General features: G+C 43.2%; 1 protein-coding gene across 1 annotated transcript in view; it reads right to left on the reverse strand.

The window, feature by feature from the left end:
• DTNBP1 (dystrobrevin binding protein 1) overlaps nucleotides 1-19,459 on the reverse strand; it is a 61,515-nt gene that overhangs the window by 21,987 nt on the left and 20,069 nt on the right. Inside the window, exon 7 of the mRNA XM_048507605.1 lies at nucleotides 14,707-14,729. Within this exon, the coding sequence (XP_048363562.1) occupies nucleotides 14,707-14,729 (23 nt within the window). The remainder of the gene's footprint in view (nucleotides 1-14,706; nucleotides 14,730-19,459) is intronic.

The following is a 19,459-nucleotide window of genomic DNA, read 5'->3' on the forward strand; positions in this document are numbered from 1 at the left end:
AGCGCTGCAAGGAGAGGTGAGCGGAGGGGATGCGAAAAGTGGTGCCCTCACGCATGGAGCTGCATCCGGTTCGGCCCCTCCACTCACCCTTCCTTCCAGCACTGCTCTGGAGGGCTGGAGGGACACGCCCATGCTACCCTCTGATTTCCAGGCCACACAGAGCCGCAGTATAAGGCTGAAAGAGCCGCATGCGGCTCTGGAGCCGCGGGTTGCAGACCCCTGAGCTAATACTTTAAATACCCGTGTGTGTGTCTCTTCCACACCCTGTGCTATTAGCCCCTCTCAACTGTGCCTCTGATGTCCCTCCACTGGTGGTTTTAGAATGGCCAGTGATGAATGATGCACCCTTCAAAGAAGATAAATCCCTTGCGCTCAGTCCAAGGAGACCAGGGCAAGGACACATGTGAGCCTGAGTCTTTTTTCCCCTCATATCACATACAATAATGAATGTCTGACCGAGGTGGCTAGATGAAGGGAAACAAGCTACCCAAGAGTAGCAGTACACGAAGATTCAGGCCTGCCCTGCCCTTATGGGAATGAGGTAACAGAATCTGGAGGTGGGAGTGCGAACAATAGCGCACTACCATTTGGATATCACTTCGAGCTTATATCGAGCCAACATGTGCATGAACCTGGCTTACTACCATTCCTGCCTATATGAAGAACCCGAAGTCACCAGCCATTTCACATAAATGCAGATGTGCAGATTAACTATTAGAACATAAGAACAAGCCAGCTGGAACAGACCAGAGTCCATCTAGTCCAGCTCTCTGCTACTCACAGTGGCCCACCAGGTGCCTTTGGGAGCTCACATGCAGGATGTGAAACCAATGGCCTTCTGCGGCTGTTGCTCCCAAGCACCTGGTCTGCTAAGGCATTTGCAATCTGAGATCAAGGAGGATCAAGATTGGTAGCCATAAATCGACTTCTCCTCCATAAATCTGTCCAAGCCCCTTTTAAAGCCATCCAGGTTAGTGGCCATTACCACCTCCTGTGGCAGCATATTCCAAACACCAGTCACACATTGCGTGAAGAAGTGTTTCCTTTTATTAGTCCTAATTCTTCCCCCCAAATAATTAGAATCTTATATGGGGATTAATAAGAGTGGCTTAAACACTAATTCCATGACAAAGGGGGGGACATGGCCTACTTACATTCATAGATTACAGGTAAATTAAGTTTCCAATCAGGATTCTCCATGCGAGAAGAGGGAAGACGTGATAGGGGAGGGGTACCCTCACTCAGCAGAACAAACCAGGTTCATGTGTGCCAACTTAAAATTACATCTCAATGCAACCCTGGTCATATTCTCCCACTGTAATGTATACCGGATATGTAGTCAGGTCTTGGATTAAGTCAATGCTTTCCCATAAATAATCCAGGACAGACTGCAGTCCTGCTCCACACTCACAGTTTGCTTTCGTAGGGGCTCACTCCTCCCCAAGTAATTCTTTGAAGAATTTCTGGCAGAAGATGCAACTCATTTATCCTTTCTATGAAGCACTGTGGGAAAAACAACCCTCGGTGCTACATCTTCCAAACAAGTTTAGAAGGGCTTTTAACATCCATTTAGAATGGACGCAGGCACATTCCCACAAGCCTTTCCTAACCTAAACACAGGACTAAAAGTTCAAATGGAATACATCCCAAATGCTCATGTTATTAATCTTTCTGATGTAAAATGAACTGTTTACTAATCACCCAGCCTTGCAGCCTCGTGTATGAAGATGTGTTCTTTTATAAAGTCTTCTTCAGGCAAGGAGTTGAGGGTGGCTTTCCATATAGACTATTTCTTTTTCTGGAAAACAAACACCCTCCCCTGCAACTTGCTTCCTGACATCAAGGGCAACACAGCCCTTCTCCAGCAATATGTTCTGTGACTGCAATTTGGATTTCAGTCTGCCGAGGCTTCTTGAAGCTTTATTGTCTATTCTACGCTCTTATCATCTGAAGTAGTCACAGAAGTACTGCAAGACGAAAATACGGAGTTCTTGGCCCACCAGCCCTTTTATTTAAGTTTTTAAGGATTATTTTTATAATATTCACAAAATCTAGCTTCAGATGAAATATCATATATAGAAGTAACAAAGACCTATTTTGCAGAACTGTAGAGGTCGGAAGTATGGTTGAAGGCCAAAATCAACTGGCTGTTGTGGTTTGAGAGCCAGTGTGGTGAAGTGGTTAAGAGCACGTAAACTATAATCTGGAGAACCGGGTTTGATCCCTCACTCCTCCACATGAGCGGTGGGCTCTAAACTAGTAAATCGGTTTTGTTTTTCCATTCCTCCAGATGAAGTCTGCTGGGTGACCTTGGGCTAGTTGGTCACAGTTCTCCCAGAACTCTCTCATCTCTACCTACTCTAGAGATGTTGTGGGGAGAAGAGAAGAGGTTTGTAAGCTGCTTTAGGACTCCGTACAATTGATAAAAGCAGGTTATAAAATCCAAACTGTTCTTCTTCTCTTCCAGGCTGTGTGGCTGGAAGATTTTCACCAACATTCTTGGCTGGCATCCTCACAGGCACGTCACAGTAAGACTGTGATGCGGATGAAACATTAGGAGCAAAACCTATCAGACCACGGTCACACAGCCCAGAAAATGCACAACAGCCCGTCAGTGAAATACTCTGAACATTCAAAAAAGACAACATCAGGAAGGAGTCAGAGATCAGCAAGAAGGTCTGTTTACAGGATTGGATTTTTTAGCCCTCTCTTTCCAACTCTTCATAAAAAGCCGCCTTGCTGCGACTCCTGCCACGCCTCCACCACTTCCCATCACTGCTGCTGCCTCTCTGCTGCTTCCCAGCAGAGCAAGCTCATCAGCAAGCACTGAAAATGTGTTGGGGGGGGGGATTGGAACAGCAGGGGGAGTTTGGATGGGTTGGGGACCGCTTTGTGATGCTAAGCCATTGCTGCAGAACATCCCTTCCTTCTCTCTTTAGGGGAAAGACAAGCTTTCCACTAATGTGAGGCAATGTATTTGGATCCAACTCACTAAAAGCAACGTGTGATTGGTGTTTGGAATATGCTGCCACAGGAGGTAGTGATGGCCACTAACCTGGATAGCTTTAAAAAGGGCTTGGACAGATTTATGGAGGAGAAGTCGATCTATGGCTACCAATCTTGATCCTCCTTGATCTGAGATTGCAAATGCCTTAGCAGACCAGGTGCTCAGGAGCAGCAGCAGCAGAAGGCCATTGCTTTCACATCCTGCATGTGAGCTCCCAAAGGCACCTGGTGGGCCACTGCGAGTAGCAGAGTGCTGGACTAGATGGACACTGGTCTGATCCAGCAGGCTCTTTCTTATGTTCTTATGCATGTATGTGTGTGTATATATTTACACACACTTATATACATACATACACACATATATATACTTATATGCATACATACATACATAGACACAAACACACACATATATGTATATGTATAATATGGTTGAAATAATATAAATGGATTCCACAATACTTAGTTTGGACTGAAGGTGGCAGAAGCAAACTAATGCTGCAAGTCTAGGTGCATTTACGTGAACAATTGTAACTTTTTCCTCTATGGCCACTTCCACTCATTTTCACCTATCGTACCAAAGATGAACAAGTGTCCAAAAAGGCAAACTGTTGTAGCGTACAAGAGATTAGACATCCATTTGATAAGTTCTTTGGCAAAATGCTTCCATAAATTCACTTGGTGAATCTTTCACTCAACATTCGCATGGTGATGGACACACCATAAGAACACTCAGCCACATTCCACTTTTAAGAGCATATATAGGGAAAGTAACATGGGAAACAGAGTTCAGAATATACCAACATATAAAAGGAGTACTAGTGGGAATGGGAACGTATTAATGCAGCATGTTACTGCCACCTATAGAATAAACAGAAGACTACAACTGCTCTTCACATTTTGGGCTGGAGGTGGCTAAAGCGAGCTACAGTAACAATTGCAGATGCTTTTACAACTAAGTGGCTGTAACTCCTCCCACCAACCAAAATGTGTTTAAACCAAAATGTACTTAAACCGAGTTTAGCTGCTTGGCACTCTGAACTAATCCCCACTGTGCACCACTGTCTAGATGTAATCCACAATGACAAAGATGAAGTAAAATGCAAGGTTTCTTTTCAGTTCACCTGTGTTGTTCTTATGCACACTCGCACTTGTATTCTTCCAGTTCTTAAAAAGCATGGATGACTACTCATATGTAGCGGTTCAAACCACTCCTTTTAAGAGCATAGCCAGATTAATCAGCTGACTGTATTTGTGACAGTGGGAATGTACTGAACGAAAGCTCAGCAATCTTAGCATGTGATCCGAGGGTTGAATCCTGTCTGCAGGACTGCAGATTTTTCCTGTTTCACCTCCCACCCCTGGCAGTCTTTCCAACCCCAGGAAAGTAACAACCAGGCAAATCAGAAGGCAGGAGGAAAGTAGGCAAAATTGCCACCTCATCCATTAACAAAGCCGCACGGATAAAAGAGGCCGAAAATACTATTTCCTCTGCGCTCCTGAAGCCTCAAGAACTGAAGAATGTAGTTAACAAGGATGCTACAACCCCAGGAATAAGCTTTCCCAGGGTCAGAAAGCAAAAGGACCACAGGAAAAATCCATGTACGTTGGTGCCATCTTCCTGGTGGACCACAAGATCCGACCCAAAACTGTTGCTATGATAAAAACCCAAAAAGGGCAAAACGTTGAAATCTCCACTCATAAATAAGCTGAATAACCACTGAATAACTTCAGTGGTTGAATGCTACAGGTAGCCTTTTTGGCAAAGCTCTTTCCAAGTTTTCACACCTTTTAGAAAACTAGGAAGGAAAGGGATATTATATGCAGCATCAGCAAAGCCTGGCCTTCCGTGGCAACGGGGGCTCATTCTAGCCCACAACCAGCTGGCCTGATTCTGATGTGCTTTCTCAAAGAGCTTCTGGCAGTCAGTCCGTGAGTCAATTGTATGTCGCTCTCCTATCACAGGACACTCTTTCTTTCTCTTAATGGCTCCTGAAAATAGCTACTGTACCACAGGCGCCTAGACACCGTAACTGCAGGAAAACATGCAAGTAACTCAGCTACGCTGTGAGGAACTTTATGCACTTGACACAGCTTCCTGTATCACAGGTACACCAGCACCATCACAAAGAGGGGGAAAAAACAGAAATAAACTACACTGAAAGGAGTTCCCCCGCGCACGCTGTGTAGCAACACTTGAGATTAATTTTCTGTGCCGTAGCTGTCTAAGCATGGCCACTGAAGGGGAACCAATAAAAGGAAATAACCCACTATGCCTAGTCTTTTTTTATTTTAAGTTGTCAGCAATGCCTGAAGATGGATTTTGGTCACTATTGTTGGAGAGAAGAAATAGAGAAACTCACTCACTAAACAACAACCAAAAACACACCAACTCCAAGAAAAAAATCTCACAGAAAAAGTTTACAATAATGCTGAGCAGGAAGGAATGGCTCCTGCTCCTTTGGACATGCTCGGTTTGAGCTGTGACTCTGGGGAAACCTCAGAATGAGTTCCCAAATGAATAATGTTCTGTCTATCGCAATTAGAAAATGTTTTTTTAAATCTAATACAGAGTTTTCTTCATTGGACCTTTTTACTGAGCCCTCTTGTAGAAGGGCATCTTATAAATCAAGTGAAATAAATTCATAATGTAAACAAATACAACAGGTGCTAGAAAAGGTGGTGGGTAAAGAGCGCCCACTGAGGGCCCTCTGTTATCTGGCTTTCCTTCCCCTCTTTCTCTCACTAATCCACTGCTGGTCTCTGCTGCATCCCACTCTGCTCCATTCCTCCTCTCTCATCACCCCCCCCCCCCCCCGCTGTCTTGCTTTCCTCCATTTATCCGCTCCCAACCTCATCCCCTTCTGAGCTCCCTCCACCTTACCTGGCTCTTTTAAATCTTGCTAGGGTGGGGGCCACTTGCTCCATCTCCCCTCCTGCAGCCTAGCAGGCACAGCTGGCTGGCTGCCACTGGGTCTGGAGGCTGGGCTTCAATGAGAGGGCTTTGCAGTCCTGGGGTCGTCTTTGCCCACTGATGGCCACATCAGCCATGCCTCCTTGCCACAGCTTGCCTTCTTCGCCCAGGAGTGTCCGGGGTTCCTTGTTAAGTGAAGGTGGGAATGGAGCCATGCCAGACATTCACCAAGCTGCAGGAGGCTTGGCTCAGGGTGGAAGGGTGAAGTGCTGGTCAATGTTGGTTGCTTCTGGGGGGGAGGGCAGCAGAGGACTGGCTGGGATGCAAGGGATATGGGGGGCCAATCACAATACTTGGGAGAGGGTGGGCAGGGGGGTGGGCAGGCTTGTGCCAGGCCCAGCAAGGAGGCTTGCTGCCGATGCCTCAGTTTGGTCTGTAGGGGGTGGGAGAGGACAGGCGGGGGAATGGGGAGGTTTGTGTCTGGCCTGACAGGGAGGTCAGCTTGCCACTGGTGTCCCTGCAGGCCCAGCTTGCTCCTTGGTCAGGGGGCAAGGCGGGGGGGGGGGGGACTGGTTGGGCTGGGAGGGACAACCAATCCCCGCACAGGACTCACTTCCACGGCTGGAAGTGAGTCGTGCCTCATTTGGTTGGAAGTGCATCGTTGACATGTTCCGTCTCTTAGCAAATTATTACTGAGAATTCACATCAAAAATCTCTGCCTCCCCTCCCTCGTAATCTTCCCCATGAGAAGAGTTCCTCCTGTGATATCTGTTTCATGTATCTGAAGTAGCAAGCTGGACCTCACAAAACCTATATTGAAATAAATGTTGTTAGTCTTTAAGGTGCCACTGGTCATTGGCTCTCTTTTTCTTCTCATTCTAGCCTTCTCACTAGAACACCATACAATGCCTCTTTCAGTGAAATTTGCCTTCATGTGACATCTACTGGAACAATTCCGAAAAAGGCAGTTTCCTACCTAATTGACAGTGTTTCAAAATGAAAGATTCTAATTGAATTTTCATTTCTGAAGTATATTTAAGTAGTTATGATTCTACAAATCAGGCAAGAAGTTTGTCATTAAAATTAATCTGTCCTGCTATACCACTGACCAATAGCTCAAATCATCCCAATACTATAACCAAGATGCAAAAACAAGAAGATAGTCACAAGATCATAGTAGCAACTCCATTTCTACAACATCAAGACTTCATATTTGTCAGCATCTTATTGGCTTGACCATATACACAAATAAGGTAAGATGTCATTATGTAACTGAGAACAGATCAGAAATTTAAAGGGGAGGCAAAAACAAATTGTAGAACAAGCCACAGAAGTGTGTGTTGTGATATGCTAAGAAGGGAGCAATTATAGATATCAAAGTTCTACTGTAGCATCTTATGAAATTATGTAAACAGTTTTTGGCTGCTAGGAAATGAGCATGATGTCAAATACCGTCTTCAAAAAAACAGAGGAAAGCAACAGTCTCTTGTTCTTAAGAATGTTAGCCTGAAGGCATTTACCACTAGGATCAATTGCATTAATACTCCCAGCATTATGAACCAAGTCTAGCTCATTATTATGGTATCCCTAAAAACACAATCCTTTTATTCAGATTTTTTTTTTTACAGGCACTTCAGTCCTGAGAGGTGTGAGGAAGTGCTCTTGCTCAAAACAAACCTTTGCAATAGCTGTTCTAAAAACAAAACGCTGCAACAGAAGCAAGCCTCTTATGGGTTCATCTAACATGCATAAAGCGGTACCATTCTTCTAATGGCTAGTTCACACTTCCAAACCCAAGCTTTATGTCACAGCATGCTTGGACAGAAGAATGCCAACAGCCAGTGTGACAGAAATTGATTCTGTATCTGTAGCCTCACAGTCATTTTTTGTAATAAATCCATTTTTGCTGATACTGAAAATGCTGGAAGAATTCTATCCCACGACTGGCATTACAAATTTGACAGTGAACATTCTTCTGCAATTACAGATTCCAATCGTCATGAGCTTTGATTCATGCCTGCCTCACCACTGAATTCCACTTCGTCATTAAGGCAAATAAGCAGTCTCTCTTGCTATAAAATCTGCATTTCTCCATTTTATTCTGCTTCACAATATAAGCTGGAGATCTAGCAGTTTCAGTAACAGAACATACATTATTAGTTAAGCAGCTCAAGTGCTTAAAATGCAGTACAATTTACCCTGTGTCCTAAATAGCCTTTTAATCATTAGCATGACAGCCGATAGACGTAATAAACTTTCACCTACAAGAATTTTTCTGATTATTCTCGATGGTTCCTGGAGAGGACATGGCAGAGAAAAACAAGCAAGTAGCACAGTGCTGGTCAAGCGAAACCTCCAATTACGACGCAGCTCCGATGATGTGCATCTTCCCTGATACAGAAAGACAAACGATGCCAGCCACTCTCTCCCCCAACACAGGATACGCCACTTTCCGAATGATCATTCACATAGCATTTCTGATCCACAGCACTTCCTTCTACTGCTTCTGCACAAGCTGAATGCAAGCTGTCAGAGATGGTGTACCAGAATGCATGCCTGTATCTGGGAGCATACCACATGCTGTTCAAGAAAGGGGTGGAAAATATGCTGCTGAGGAATGCACTAACAGCTAACATTTGACAATCCAACTTTCAGTGAATTATTACACTGCTTAAACCACTACTAAAGAGATTTCAGTTCAGATAGCTACTGTTGATTTGGCTTCCCTTTCGGCAAAATTAACAGTTGTTATGGCCCTGCTTAATAACCCTACAAGGCAGATGACTGTCTTATCTTACTAGTAATATACTTCCCCACGCCCAGGGCTGAAACAAGCGTTCACAAGCTTATTTGTGCATTGTAAATACAGACATGGGGGGATGGCATGCAATTGGGAAGTTCAGCAATTGGGAAGTTCATTCTTCATTCCTTGATACCCAACCCCAACTCAGTGTCATGATTCTGCCTCTCCCAATAATTCTTTCCTCCCATCAACTTACTAATTTGTAAAGCTGGTTACGCTGACAGACAGTAACTAGCCTAAAATCACTCAGTGAGCTTTATGCCAAAGGGAGGATTTGAATCTAGGACTCAAGGAAGAGCTACTGTCTGTTCCAGTTGTCAGACTCACCATAGGTTGAGTCTTCACAGACAGCCATCCAGCACTCCAAGAGGCAAGGACAGTTCCCTCCAGAGACCATGCCATGCACAGCGAGGTCTCCTGCAGCAAAGATGGAACGGTTTCCTATTGCAGATACTGGGTCAGAGCTGCAAGGAGGAGAGAGAACTGGCAACACCTGAGCCTGGAGAATCTGACCTCCATAGAGCATCTGTTCCTTTCCCATGCTGCAGGTATTGGAAGCCTGAGCTGGGCCAGAAGCACGTGCCAAATGGCTCTTTGTTGGCAGCTGTGAGGCATGGCCAGCAACAGACTGGGACACTGCAGCTTACCGTGTTTCCCCGAATATAAGACAGTGTCTTATATAAATTTTTGCTCCCAAAGATGAGCTTTGTCTTATTTTCAGGAGCTGCCTTATTTTTCTGTGTTCTGTTCGTCAGGCATGCTTCCAAACAAAAACTTTGCTACGTCTTACTTTCGGGGGATGCCTTATATTTCGCACTTCAGCAAAACCTCTACTATGTCTTATTTTTTGGGGATGTCTTATATTCGGGGAAACAGGGTATCCCCTGCTTCAAGCATGCACAGGGGCCTACGGGGATCAATGTCTTCATGTAAACACTATTCTTCATACTTCTCTTTGTAAACCACTTCGAGTGTCCAGAGTGAATGAAAAGTGAGATAAAGTCAAACAGAAATCAGGGCAGCCAACCTGGATACATGACACTGATACACAGTATGCAGTTTTACAAACATGGAGATGAACTGATGGGTAGAGATGCATCTATCACATGCATACAGAATATGCTGGCAACTCTATGAGGATGTCCTGGTGTCACTACTCTATGATCGATAAAAGCTGTTCTGATAGTTCACATGCTGCCTCCTGATATCTCCACTGGAAGGGACAAGGAGTGCCCCAATGAGAAAATGAACGGGAGAAGTGAGAATTGGCTTCCCCTTCTAATGCAGAGCTGGGGGTTTATCTTGGTCATGGTCAGTAAATGGATCACCTTCAAGGGTGACTGTGCTTCCACCGGGACTGCTGACTTGATAGTGGTGCGGACACTGGAGAAAGGACACTTGGAAGCACCTTCTAGAGCAGGGGTCTTCAACCTGCGGCTCTCCAGATGTTCATGGACTACAATTCCCATCAGCCACTGCCACCATGGCTGATGGGAAATGTAGTCCATGAACATCTGGGGCTGATGGGAATTGTAGTCCATGAACATCTGGAGAGCCGCAGGTTGAAGACCCCTGTTCTAGAGAAAAGGCCCACTAAAACAGGCAAGCAGCCAAACAAACATTGAAGAGGATGAGATCAGACAGGACAGAGAAAGATGAGTATACTGAGAAGGTAGCCAGCAGCATGAACTGATCACAGTTACCTGAGCACAGCCACGGATTCCAATGCTAACCACACTAATAGTCTAGCACACTGTCCCATCTCCAGTCTGTCTTGCTTTCTCCCTAACATTGGGACAGGGCTTCCAGCTTCACTGCTGGATTTTAGCCAAACCTTTTTCGAAACATTTTTAGTCTCCTCATATAACTAAACATGTTTCATCCAAATGCAGTAACTTTAATCTTTGAACGTGGGCACCATTGGAACATGCAGATGCCACCAAAACAGGTTGGCATATCCCAATCATCCCTTAAACAATACCTACTTGGTATTCCATGCAAAAAGGAAGTAAAAGGGTAGTTTTTACCACCTCTCTCATTGACAACCAGTTTAGGTTTCAGATGCAGCATCACTCTTCCCTTGGATAGACACAATAGCAATTCCAAATGATTTTTGCTTAGGCGGCAGCACCATGTTCCTTGGCGGTAGAAAATAAATCTTTAACAACATTGCAAAGTTGTCTTCACCACCACTAAGGAAAATGAACCTTTTCCTTTCACCACTTGAACAAACGCCATGGGAAAGCTCTATTCAGGCTACCAAATCAGTAGAAAGGAAAAGAAGAATCTAATTATTTTAGAAAATTTCTTCCATTTTTATCCCACCCCTCCTGAGAAGAATGTAAGATGTACACAGGTCTCTTTGAACCTGTGTCTACCTTGGGTACTGTTTAAGGCAGACTGGCTATACTGATTATTTATCCCATATTCCCTTCAACACAACTGACAAATGGATCAGCAGGAAAAAACTCACCTGAGAGGCACAAAACAGAGATGATAAATACCGCCACACAAAATGACATGGATGCTTTAATAAAGTCTTTACGAAATATGCAATTACCACCTATTTATTACCTTCTAGTGTCAAGGTACAGTCAATGAATATCAGGCTACAGTGCCGCTAAATGAAGCAAAAAGCCATTGAACTTAATACATGTAAAAATTGCCATTTGAAACAGTGGTTATTTTCTCTTCGCTGCCCCAGTTATTAACAGTAACCAGCCATTTTCAGTAGAGTACAGCAATCATGGCAAAGAGGCAATGGAAAATGTATGCTGTCAAAAATGGAATTCTGCACAGTGCTCTTGCTCTTTTACAAATTGTAAAAGAGACACAGTACATATTGTAGAAACAATAAATGCAAACTATTTTTCCTGGACAATTACTCAGGGTAGCAGTCCCAAGAAGTGTTTGATGGAAATTCAACCAGTCAGACACAGAAATATTGAACAAATTAACCCTCTCATGTTTTAACTTCTTCTCCCAAGTATAAACAAACACAGAAAAGGACGGTTCTAGTAGAACTTACGAAAAACAACCCCTGCAAAATCAGTACCAACACATTCACGGGAATTTTTCATCTAGTGTGCCACTGTACTTATATATGCTGGATGTGACATTTAGGAAGGCACTATTACCCTGAGACAGACACTTGACAGCGATTAGAGGCTCCTAAGCCAACAGGAATGTTTGCCAAATCTGGTGCAGAGCAGTATAATCCCACCCTCTCTCAAAAGCCAAGGTGCACTTTGGAATTCTTGTACAAAAACTGGAAGCTTTCTGTATCATTTTCTGCAGGAAATATTAACAAGTAGTATGCTGAGAGATATTTGTTGATTTGCACAGCTAAGCTCTGACCAGTCAGATTTTTAAAACTGGGTAATTAAATGGGCAAATAATTTGGCAACCATCAACAAGTGTTGTAAGAAAGGTTATAGCTGGACATGTAAACAAGCAAGTTAGACATTCACAGGTTACCCTTTTAAATACAGGTTACAGGTTACCCTTTTAAATACAGACGGAATCCGTATGTGGTACGAAGAGCAGAGCCTAATTCTTATGTGACCACACAAACAGGCTTCACCTACACTATCTGTGCAATATGGACAAAACTACAAAACTATTCCCAATACTGGATCCCACAGCGTATCCATTAACGCAAAGAAATATTGAATAAAGTGGGTACAAAATTTTGGTTTATATAATTATTCATATTATCATTGCCATTTGCCTTCCTATTTAGAGGCCCTTGTTTTGTTTCTTTCTTCACAAATGAAAACATGTACATTGAATCTGAGCTTCTGCAGAATGCGTCTCTGAGCTCTAAACCCACTGCTCCAAACTATTCAATATCACACTGCTATTTCTGAGTAAAAAATCAATGTATTGTCAAAGGCTTTCACGGCCGGATTCATCCGGTTGTTGTGGGCTTTCCGGGCTGTGTGGACGTAGTCTGGTAGATCTTGTTCCTAATGTTTCGCCTGCATCTGTGGCTGGCATTTTCAGGGGTGTATCACAGACTCTGCGATAAACCTCTGAAGACGCCAGCCACAGATGCAAGCAAAACATTAGGAACAAGATCTACCAGACCACGGCTACACAGCCCAGAAAGCCCACAACAAACAGTCTTAAAAATCACTTCTCACCTCTGGTCCAAAATCATTACGGAACACAAAACATTTCTGATACTTTTTTTGAAGGTTGAAGGTAAAAAGTAGACTAGATTTTCACACAGTAAATCTTGGCCGGAGCTGGGGCACGTGGTGGGACCGGACGCGCACTGGGGCAAGAATACTTGTTCTGCTGCACTTCCTTTTTGCAGCGTGCTGAGAGAGGAGGTGTGTGGGGGCAAGATGTCTTGTCCCAATGAGCTTCCTCTTGCCCCACACTTCCTTCCACATGGAAAGCAAGAGTGCTTCTGGCCCAACTTTTCGAACTAAGGCCGGGAACAGTCAGCAGTGGGTAACTGGCCCTTGACTCTTCTAGTCACTGTGCTGGACCCTACAAAGAATTTCCACAGACAGAATGGGCGGGGGTGATTTTTGTCAGTCCCCCACTCTCTTCAGACCTTCTACTCTCCCTTTCTTGGAAGGCTCTTATCCCTCAGGAATAGCTGTCCAGGAGCACTGTGGGGAAGGACCTCAAATGGGCAGAAAAGGAAGTCATCCCCAATGGATGAAAATCTCTTTCATCCACAGATGTTTCAGCTGCATGCAAACCATAATAAATATATGGTATAACTTATTTTGCCCATTCAACTAGAACAGGGGTAGGGAACCTGCGGCTCTCCAGATGTTCAGGAACTACAATTCCCATCAGCCTCTGTCAGAATGGCCAATTGGCCATGCTGGTAGGGGATGATGGGAATTGTAGTTCCTGAACATCTGAAGAGCCGCAGGTTCCCTACCCCTGAACTAGAAGAACAGAATCTCATGTACCTTATAGTTGAAAAGTTTTCATTTGGTTACATAATTAGGAAATCATGGACATTTGATGCGTCAGGTTAGTTTAAGAACTGCAGTAACTGCTTAACAAGGAAAGGAAAGTTCTCTCATATGAAACAAGAAAGTCTAAAAATGGTAATTTTTTGCTCAGTATTGTCATTGCAGGTAAAACTTGTATTTTTGTACAGAGACATGCCCAAATACTTAAGATAACAAACACAACCTGAATATATGTTACTACAGACTTCATATAGCAGAAGACAGCCTAATATAGGGTCTTCCACTTAAAAGACACCTAAAAATAGGTCTACTGTTTTAGTTGTTCATATCGATCATTTTATGCATGAAAAGTTCACTACTCAACGGCACAAGTTAGATTTACCTTCTCTTTGACCAGTTGCCAGTATCATCTGCATTTAAACGGTGACAGCAAACAGGTATTTTCAATACTGAGTTAAAGTGACACTTTATAAAATCTGTGTCGCTTGTTATCTGTTGAAACTGACATGTAGGATAATACAACAAAATTTCACTTTTGGAAGTGATGACAATTTTACAGATATGGAGGATACGTTTACATTCTGTCATGTATTTGCTCTCAACAGCTTGTGCAGGCCCAAACACCAATGCAGCAGCATACAAATTACAACACTGAGATCAATCACCTCCACCATAAGCTTGGTATCTGCACATAGTAAGATCTCCATTCGGTATTATGTTCGCGTACCAGGTGACTACGGTGAATGAGAAGTCTGTGTATATCTCTAACTCTTCCCTCTCCAAGGAAAGGAAGCCCCCCACATTGCCTTTCTACTGTTGTTTTAAAGAATAAAAATATATAGCTAATGAAGCAAGGCAAGAGCTTTGTCTCCACAAAGGCAGCTCAAGACAAGTCAAGTCAGACAACTGGAGTGTCCAGAGGCATTGGGTCTGATGCTGAAACAAAAGTTATTATACCAAAAATGAAAAAGTTGCCATATATAGTTAGGCTAAGTTCCTTCTTTTTAAAGACTGTATTAGATGTTCTTCAAAATTGAACTTACCTTTGAAGATCTCAAGTTCTCTCCTGAAAAAGAATAAAGCAAAAAAAGGTTAACAGTTTCTGTACAGTGGCGAAGCTGCAACAGGACGGGGGGAGGTCACGTGGGGGTGGAAAATCGTCCCCAGTCCCCCCTCCCCAGGGGTGGGGGGTGGGCAGATCGGGGCAGGGCCTGGGTGGGGGCGCGCAAGTAGGTCATGCCCCGGGCGCAGTTTCCTCTCCCTCTGTCCCTGATTCTGTATTGAACATTGAAGGCAAAGGGGGAAAGGATTTATTTGTTTGTTTGTTTGTTTGTTTATTGGGCTTATAGACTGCCCTCCCCCGCGGGGATCAGAGTGGTGAACAACCATAATATAAATACAACTTTTAAAACACCATAGTATAAAATACGACTTTAAAACACAGTATAAAACTAATATCACATAATTAAAACCAGGAACCATATACGTTTGCATCATCCAGGAACTGCTGGAGCTGATCCGCCTCTGCTTGCTCAATTACCTTACCCAGAAACGGAAGGTTTGAAACTGGGTGGTAATTGGCCGGATCCTGAGGATCTAACTGAGGTATTTTTAGGAGCGGGTGGACCACTGCCTCTTTAAGCTGACCCGGGAAAGCTCCTTGCTCAAGGGAGCTACTGACAATCTCCAACAAGTGGTTATGTAGCTCCTCCCTTCCAGCTTTCACCAACCAGGAAGGGCACGGGTCAAAAGGACAAGTGGTAGATTGTAAGATATGGCAATCTTCTGTAAATATGTTACAAAAACCACTGTTTCCTTAGAGTTTGAACAAAAACTTACCAGGAACAAGAACTATAAACTGCCTTCAAAAGTTGTATTAGTTCTACCTGGGAGATGGATGTGCAGAATTGTTTCCATAACAGGATAAGGAAAATTGGGCAGTGGAAGCCAACAAAAGAGAGTCAGACATTAAGGACTGTCTTTCGCTCATTCAAGATTAGCTGTAACAACATAAAAAACCATGCTGGATCAGACCAAGCTCCATCAAGTCCAGCAGTCTGTTCACACAGTTGCCAACCAGACGCCTTTAGGAAGCCCACAAACAAGACAACAGCAGCAGCATTATCATGCCTGTTTCCTAGCACCTAATATAGTAAGCATTCTCCTCTGATACTTGAAACAAAGGTCTGCATCATGACTATAGTCTGTCTCAGAAAAAGATATTAGTATGGTTATATATTCCTCTGCCACAGAACTCAACATGCTGGACTTTCTTTGTTGTGTAGACTGCTCCGCCTGGGTCCTAGGGCCTACCTAGCTCTGCTCTCCCACCCATCCATTTGAAAGATTGAAAGTGATAGTCAATGAACTATAAATGCTCTTGTCTCAATGTTCAATAATGCACAAAATAATGATTTTGACAAAGGCAATGTATAAAAATGAATAATTCTCACATCCATTTGGGACTATAGTCTAATGCAGAAGCATATTATTTTCTTGACTGCTGCACTTCAACTGACTATACTAACATCTTTTTCTGAGACATAGTATTCATTTTGACTAGTAGCCATGGATAGCCCTACCCTCCATGAATATGTCTACTCTCCTCTTAAAGCCTTCCAAGTTTGCAGCCATTACATCCTGAGGTAAGGAGTTCCACAATTTAACTATGCATTGTGTGAAGAGATACTAACTTTTGTCTGCTCTGAATCCTTCACCCTTCAGCTTCAGCAGATGACCCCTTTGTTCTAGTACTGTGTGTGAGAGAGAAAAGCTCCTCCTTGTCCACACTCTCCACACCAGGTATGTTATAGACCTCTATAATGTCTCTTCTTACCTGCCTTTTTTCTAAGCTAAACAGCCCTAAGCCAGGTAACCATGTCAACCCACCATGATGTCTTCAGTTACTGATCCCAGATCAGATAGTGAGATGAGTCACGATCTTGAGTTACAACTGTGTTGCTTGATTGACTCATCTAGTCTGGGGGGTAGGAATCTATATCAAATAGAATGTACAGTATTTTTAAATGAGTATGATTAGTGCCTGCCCCCCCCCCCCCCAATCTTTATCAACCACAGGAGCTGAAGAGTATTTCAAGTCTTCTCCATCACTTTGTCCAGCACCCACAGGAAAATATCCTTGTAGGTCAAGGTGATCAGGGAGAGAACATTGGAAAAAGAACTTACCGTATATACTCGTGTATAAGTCGAGTTTTTCAGCATATTTTTTGTGCTGAAAGAGCCCCGTTCAACTTATACACAAGTCAGATATTTGTAAAAAAAATTTTTTAGGGTTTTTGCTTTGTCGGCCTTCAGGGGGTGCAGTTTTTAGGCTAGCAGCACTAAAATTTCAAGATATCATCAGGATAATCTCTTGCTGATACCAGCCAGGTTTAGTGATGTTTGGTTTAGGGTGTCCAAAGTTATGGATCCCCAAAGTGGGTGCCCCATCTTTCATTGTTTCCAATGGGAGCTAATAGTAGATGGGGCTACATTTTGAGGGTCCATAACTTTGGATCCCCTGAACCAAACTTCACCAAACCTGGGTGGAATCATCAGGATGGTCTCCTAAAGATACTCTGAAATGTTGGTACTGCTAACATAAACATTCCTCCTCTGACAAAAATCCATTTGAAGAATTTTAACTCCTGTGTTTTAGCTTGGTCGCTGGTTGAGCTAAGGTTTTTGTACTTTTAAAGTTATTGTTGAGACCATATTACTTTTGTTGACCCTCTTTTCCACTTACAGAGCTAGTTTACTGTTTTTCTTTGAAATAAATATTCAAAAACATTTAACCTACTGAAGCCTCAATTAATGTAATTTTATTGTTATCTATTTTTATTTTTGAAATTTAACAGTAGCTGCTGCATTTCCCACACTCAACTTATACGCGAGTCAATAAGTTTTCCCAGTTTTTTGTGGTAAAATTAGGTGCCTCGAAGCTTTCATATGTTGAGCTACAGAACTTATACCACGCAAGTATATATGGTACTCAATCCCAACTAGCTCTGCTACCTTCACATTTCCTCTGGTGACAACAGCTGCAATTCCTTAAGCAGATGTGCAGACTATTGACTTCCCAACAGATTGATGATTAATGGGGACAATTTTAAACAGTGTCACAAGGACTCAAGTGAACTTTGTTTTAAAAAGCTTTTCATATTTTGTTTACATATTGCCTCCACCTACTAAATACAGTGTATTAATCTGACCTGGATGGCCCTAGATAGCTGAATCTCATTGGATCTCAGAAGCTGAGCAGGGTCGGCCCAGGTTCAGCATTTGGATGGGAGACCACCAAGAAATTCCAGAGTCACTATGCAGAGGTAGGCAATTGCAATCGCCTCTGAAAGTTTCTTGCATTGCAAACTGCAAGTCAGCTGAGACTTGACAGCACTTTACACACACATAAACAAACACACTAATCTACAGCCATAAATCAATTAACAAACAAGAGCTAATAATAAATAATCAAGCAATTAAACAGATAATTTAAAACCGTCAGTTTACTATGAACCAAGTTGCAACACCAAACATAGTACTCAAAATATATGCATCTATTTCTAGAAACTAACTACAATGCACTCAATCAAGAAGTGCATTCCAGGGTCCCTTGATAACAGTAGAAGCCTCTGCTCCTAACAGCTGGTAACATCTGTTCCCTAACCTCAGGTAATTGAAACAAAGCTTTCCCAACTTATATTAATGCAAGAGTTTAAATCTAATGTCCTTCTGTAAGAGTATGCAAAGTCTTACTTAGCCTTTAACAACAAGAAATTATTTTTACTGAGGTTTCACATTCCCACTTGTGTCCTGAAACTGGCAATATTTTGAGGTCCAGATGATGTGCAATAAGGTAAACCCCTATAAAGAATCTTTAGTGAACAGTTGTAGGCTTGGATCCCATAAAGATTTCCACTGAAGGATTTCCATTTCCAGAGTACAACTTGATTGCCTCCCCCTTTCCCACTGCTACCAAAAATATCCCTGAAATATTGGTTCTGGGAGACAGGGGACTCCCAGGAAATGGAAGAGGGGATAAATAGCAAAGGTCACTGCTCCTGCTGACCTGCAGATAAGTGAACAAACCCAAAAGTAGAGCACAGCTACTTTTGTACCTTTCATCATGGATATACAACATGGCAAACAAATCAGCTTTACACAAACAAGGCCATACATGAATGCTTAAGTTTCAAACTGAATTTCCAACTGGTAACTGATCCTCAGTTTACTTGGAATCAAGGACTCCCCCCCCCTTCAACCCCCTCCCCGCATTACATGTCCGAAGCTCTGCCCCCCCCCCACCCCTGTCTGTGTTTTTTTGTATTTTTTAAAATGTGTTTTCAGTTTTTGGCCTGCAGGGGGCACAGTTTCTAGGCTACCAGCACCCAAATTTCAGGGATTTGTTGGGAGACTCTCCTGATGATACCACCAAGGTTTGGCGAGGTTCAGGGAGTCCAAAGTTATGGACTCCCAAAGAGGGTGCCCCATCCCCCATTGTTTCCAATGGGAGCTAATAGAATATGGGGGCTACACCTTTGAGGGTCCATAACTTTGGACCCCCTGAACCAAACTTCACCAAGCCTGGGTGGTATCATCAGGAGGGTCTCCTAAAGATACCCTGAAAGTTTGGTGCTGCTAGATTAACAATTGCATGCCTAACAACAGGTACCCCCCAAATTCCCCCAGATTCTCCTTTCAAATCCACCCCCTTTGGCCTGGATTAAAAGGGAGAATCTGAGGTCCCCAGTTTAAACATTGAAAGTGATGCTGCTTCAGAGTGGAGGAGAATCCACC

This window comes from Sphaerodactylus townsendi, linkage group LG09, assembly GCF_021028975.2.
Source record: "Sphaerodactylus townsendi isolate TG3544 linkage group LG09, MPM_Stown_v2.3, whole genome shotgun sequence".
NCBI lineage: Eukaryota > Metazoa > Chordata > Lepidosauria > Squamata > Sphaerodactylidae > Sphaerodactylus > Sphaerodactylus townsendi.